At 38.9% G+C, this 4,076-nt stretch overlaps 1 protein-coding gene across 1 annotated transcript; it reads right to left on the minus strand.

The window, feature by feature from the left end:
• On the minus strand, nt 1-3,758 carry LOC111370841 (receptor-like protein kinase HSL1). The gene is made up of 3 exons (XM_022992735.1): nt 3,170-3,758; nt 724-2,888; nt 1-644 (listed from the first exon to the last, which is right to left on the minus strand). Exons 1-3 carry the CDS (start codon nt 3,589-3,591, stop codon nt 259-261), a joined length of 2,973 nt encoding a protein of 990 aa, XP_022848503.1. The 5' UTR covers nt 3,592-3,758; the 3' UTR covers nt 1-258.
• Between the last annotated feature and the right edge of the window lie 318 nt (nt 3,759-4,076).

Here is a 4,076-nt window from a genome sequence, read left to right on the forward strand (position 1 = left end):
TAAATGCAAATTTGCAGCATTTTTCAAAAGTAGTTAGTTAAAGCTGCCCTGATAATGACAACTGATGTAGGAGATGAGAGTGACAATTTTTACATTCATTCTTGGGATTTTTTCAACATTTTTGCATCCCCTCAATCTTGAATCTACCATTCACATATACTACAACAATTACACTGTATTACAAATACTAGTCGGTATACTAACCGAATTCTGAGTTTAACTACTTGTGCAACCCAGGTTCGATAACATAGATAGCCCTCAAACCATGCTTTCTTGATCACAATCATTATAAAGAGAGGGGAATATCTTCCCGTCCTTCTGTACACCGTCAGGCATGTTATCGGCCAACACCTGCAGCATCTTGACGACCCTGCGCATTGAAGGGCGGTTGATTGGGAAGGAACTAGTACATAGTAGGCCGATATCAAGTACCCTGCAAATGTGTTCTTTAGATTCTGAATTGAGACTGGGATCCAGCACGTGATCGATACCTTTCTTATATAATGTCGAGCATACCCATGTAGCCAGATCTTTTTCCCTGAAATCTGGATCGGTTGGAGATCGGCCGGTCACCAGTTCTAGAATGACTATGCCGAAGCTGTATATGTCACTCTTTTCATTCACTCGAAGTGTATACGCATATTCTGAATACAATAAAATTCAACCACTTGTTAGCATCACATGTCGTTAAATCTAATTTACGAACATAATAGAAAGGAGTACCTGGTGCAATATAGCCGCGAGAACCAGCAATTACAGACATGGATTCGACACCACGATTCACTGTCCTCAAAATCTTTGCTACACCAAAATCAGAAATTTTTGCTCCAAAATCTTCATCTAACAGTATGTTGTTGGATTTAACATCACGGTGTACAATTGATGGAACACAATCGTGATGCAAATACGAGAGCCCTTCAGCGGCATCTAACACAATCTTGAACCTCATCCGCCAGTTCAACAATTTACTCTTGTTATTATGCAGTAAATCGCCTAAGCTCCCGTTAGGCATGTATTCATACACCAGTAGCTTGGAACTCCCTGTATTGCAACAGCACCATAATCTCACAATATTCTTGTGCCTAACCTTTCCCAATGTCTCAACCTCGATTTTGAACTCATCTTTCCCAGAATCTATGTTACAAAAACCGCTTTCATTCCTGTCCAATCTTTCCCACAGCTTCTTTACTGCAACTGTCTCACCATTGCTAAAATCAACTTTATACACTTTTCCTGATGCCCCCCGTCCTATCACATTAGCTTCTTTGAGGCAATCACTTATTTCGAATTCGCTGAATCCAAGCTTATGAAATGAAGTCCACTGAGTCATAGTAACACCTTTGTTCATTTTCTTGACTTTCTTGTACTTCCACACAAACCAAACAACTCCAACGAGAAAAACAAGTCCGGCAATCATGAAGATAGACCTTAATATCCATAAAAAGACTCGATTTTTGTTTTCACCTTTGGGATTACATGAACCAGCAACATAAATACACAAACGCGGATTTCCAAGAAAGCTATCCCGATAAAATCCCTTAGGAAATAGAGGAGGCACTTCACCAGAAAGTTGATTATTTGACAAATTCAGTGTGTTGAGCTTCAAATTTTGTAGTGAACGGGGGATACTACCGGAAAATGAATTCTGAGAAAGATCAAGGTAATTAAGCACCAACATGCTCCCGATTTCATCTGGGATTTCCCCAAATAACTTATTGTTAGCCAGATTAAGCTCATTGAGCTGCTTCAAGTACTTAATTCCCCTTGGAATCTCCCCAGAGAGATGATTGTTGCTAAGATCAAGCTTTCCAAGCAGCCTTAAGTGTACCAATGAACTCGGGATTTGTCCACCAAGATAATTGTCGTGTGCAGAAAGCTCAATCAAATTTCGCAATGATCCAATTTCGTTAGGTATACTCCCGGATAACTTGTTTTTCGAAATTGAAAGGGTAGATAGATTTCTAGCACCAAAAATCCTGTGTGATATATTCCCTGAAAATTCATTGCTATCAAGATCTAGCAAATAAACACGTGGCAAGCCCCAAAAGTCAGCCGGAACTTCTCCTGAAAGCCGGTTACCCCGCATCCGAATCCGCATCAAACTCTGGCATTTCCCGAGACTCTCCGGAATATTCCCAGAAAATGAATTGTATATCAATACAAGCTCCTCCAACACTCCTCTTTGGCATAAATGTATGGGTAGCTTACCCGAAAGTTTATTATATGAAACGTCCAATGTTTGTAAAGCTGAATTCTTACCAAGTTCACTCGGCAGTGACCCAATAAGTTGATTTTCGAATAATCTTAGTTCGTATAAATTTGGGGAATTGGCAATACTTTCTGGGATTTGGCCGTCAAGCTGGTTCTCATATAAATTCAGTGACTCGAGCGGCAACTCACACAACTCTTCTGGAATTGTCCCACTTAAACCGTTCATCGAAGCATCAAAACGTCTCAACTCAGTCAAATTCGACCACCCAGCCGGCAATTTTCCAGTAAACATATTGTTGTACAGCTCAATTTGATCTAAACTCTTGAGCTTAAAAATCAGACTTGGTATTGGACCGGTAAGGTTATTTTCCGACAAGTCAAAGTTCTTGAGACGACTCAGCCCAACAAAACTCTCCGGTATTGGCCCCTCAAGATTACAATCAGAAAGCCATAGGACTTCGAGGTTCGTCAAATTACCAAGTTCCGGTGGGAGTCGACCAGGTGAAAATGGGTTGTAAGCAAGTTGGAGTGATTTCAAGCTAGTTATCTGACCCAGAGCAGCAGGAATGGTGCCATTGAGCAAGTTCTCTGTAATTCTAAGTGTTTCTAGTTGCCGGAAGTTACCAAAACTCGACGGAATGTTGCCGGAAAAATTATTCGCTTCAAAATTTATGTATCTGCAAATAATGATACCAATTTTAATATACCTTATATCAGATAAAAATTACAGAAAAAGGGTATTCACAGACCAGAATAACATTACAAGAGAACATGAGAATTAATATTTCTTAATAATCTCATAAACCCTGATTCAAAACTCTTCAAACATACAAGAAAAACTTCAATATCATAAATGATGACAGAATAATAAATATATTTACAATACATTGCATTTAATACTTGCAATACTCCCACAAAAGCAAAGCTGTAAAGATCCAAATTTGATTCAAATTCTTACCGGAGGGAGCGAATGTCTGCAAGACTGTAAGGGAGGGTGCCAACAAAAAGATTCTCCGACAGGTCAAGATAAGTCAGGTTCCGGCAAGACCAAATGGAGACAGGAAGCGAAGAGTTAATAGAATTGTTAGATAGAGAAAGTCTAGAGAGAGAAGGCAACCGGCAGAGGAACATTGGAAAGGGACCGGAGAGAGAAGCGCTGTCGAGGTTGACTGAAATAACCGAGTTCAGATGGTCGCAGGTAATTCCAGTCCAGTTGCATGGGGTAGCATCACGGTCCGACCAGTGGGAAAGAGAACCCGCAGGGTCGGAGAGTGAATCCTTAACTCTTAACAGGTACAGGCCTTCTTGATTTAGTGCAGAATTGAGATGGAAACTCAGAGGAACTGTAAAGAAAAGGAGGAAAATGAAAGTAGAAGCCATAATGGGAAGGGAGGAAGGATTTAAATGTGAATTAGTGAGTGATTCGTTGGTTTATATGTGGGATAAAGGATTGTAGGAATGTGGAACTTGTGTGTGAGGGGTAATGAGAAGGATGTGCAGTGTTTTTGCATTTTATATTGGGGTTAGAGAAGGTGGGATGAGAAATGTGAGTCTTGGGAATGGCAAATTTTCAGACCCGCTGGAGTTTGTTTAGAGTGCTAAAAACATCTATTCTAAATATTTTCAAAGAATATATTTTAAAAAATTTATAAAAACTCTAGTATAAATTTAGAGAGTAAATATTTGTAAACACTTCAACAGACTTTATATTTATTAATACTTAATTTTATTCCTTCCAAAAAATATTTACTATAATTATCAAGAGTCTAAATTATTATATTATTTTTCTCCATTAAAAGTTGAAATACTTTAAATGCATTTAATTATAAAGGGTGCATTTGGCTCTCTAAAGTCAAAAAGTCAAA

This window comes from Olea europaea, chromosome 21 (genome assembly GCF_002742605.1).
Source record: "Olea europaea var. sylvestris chromosome 21, O_europaea_v1, whole genome shotgun sequence".
NCBI lineage: Eukaryota > Viridiplantae > Streptophyta > Magnoliopsida > Lamiales > Oleaceae > Olea > Olea europaea.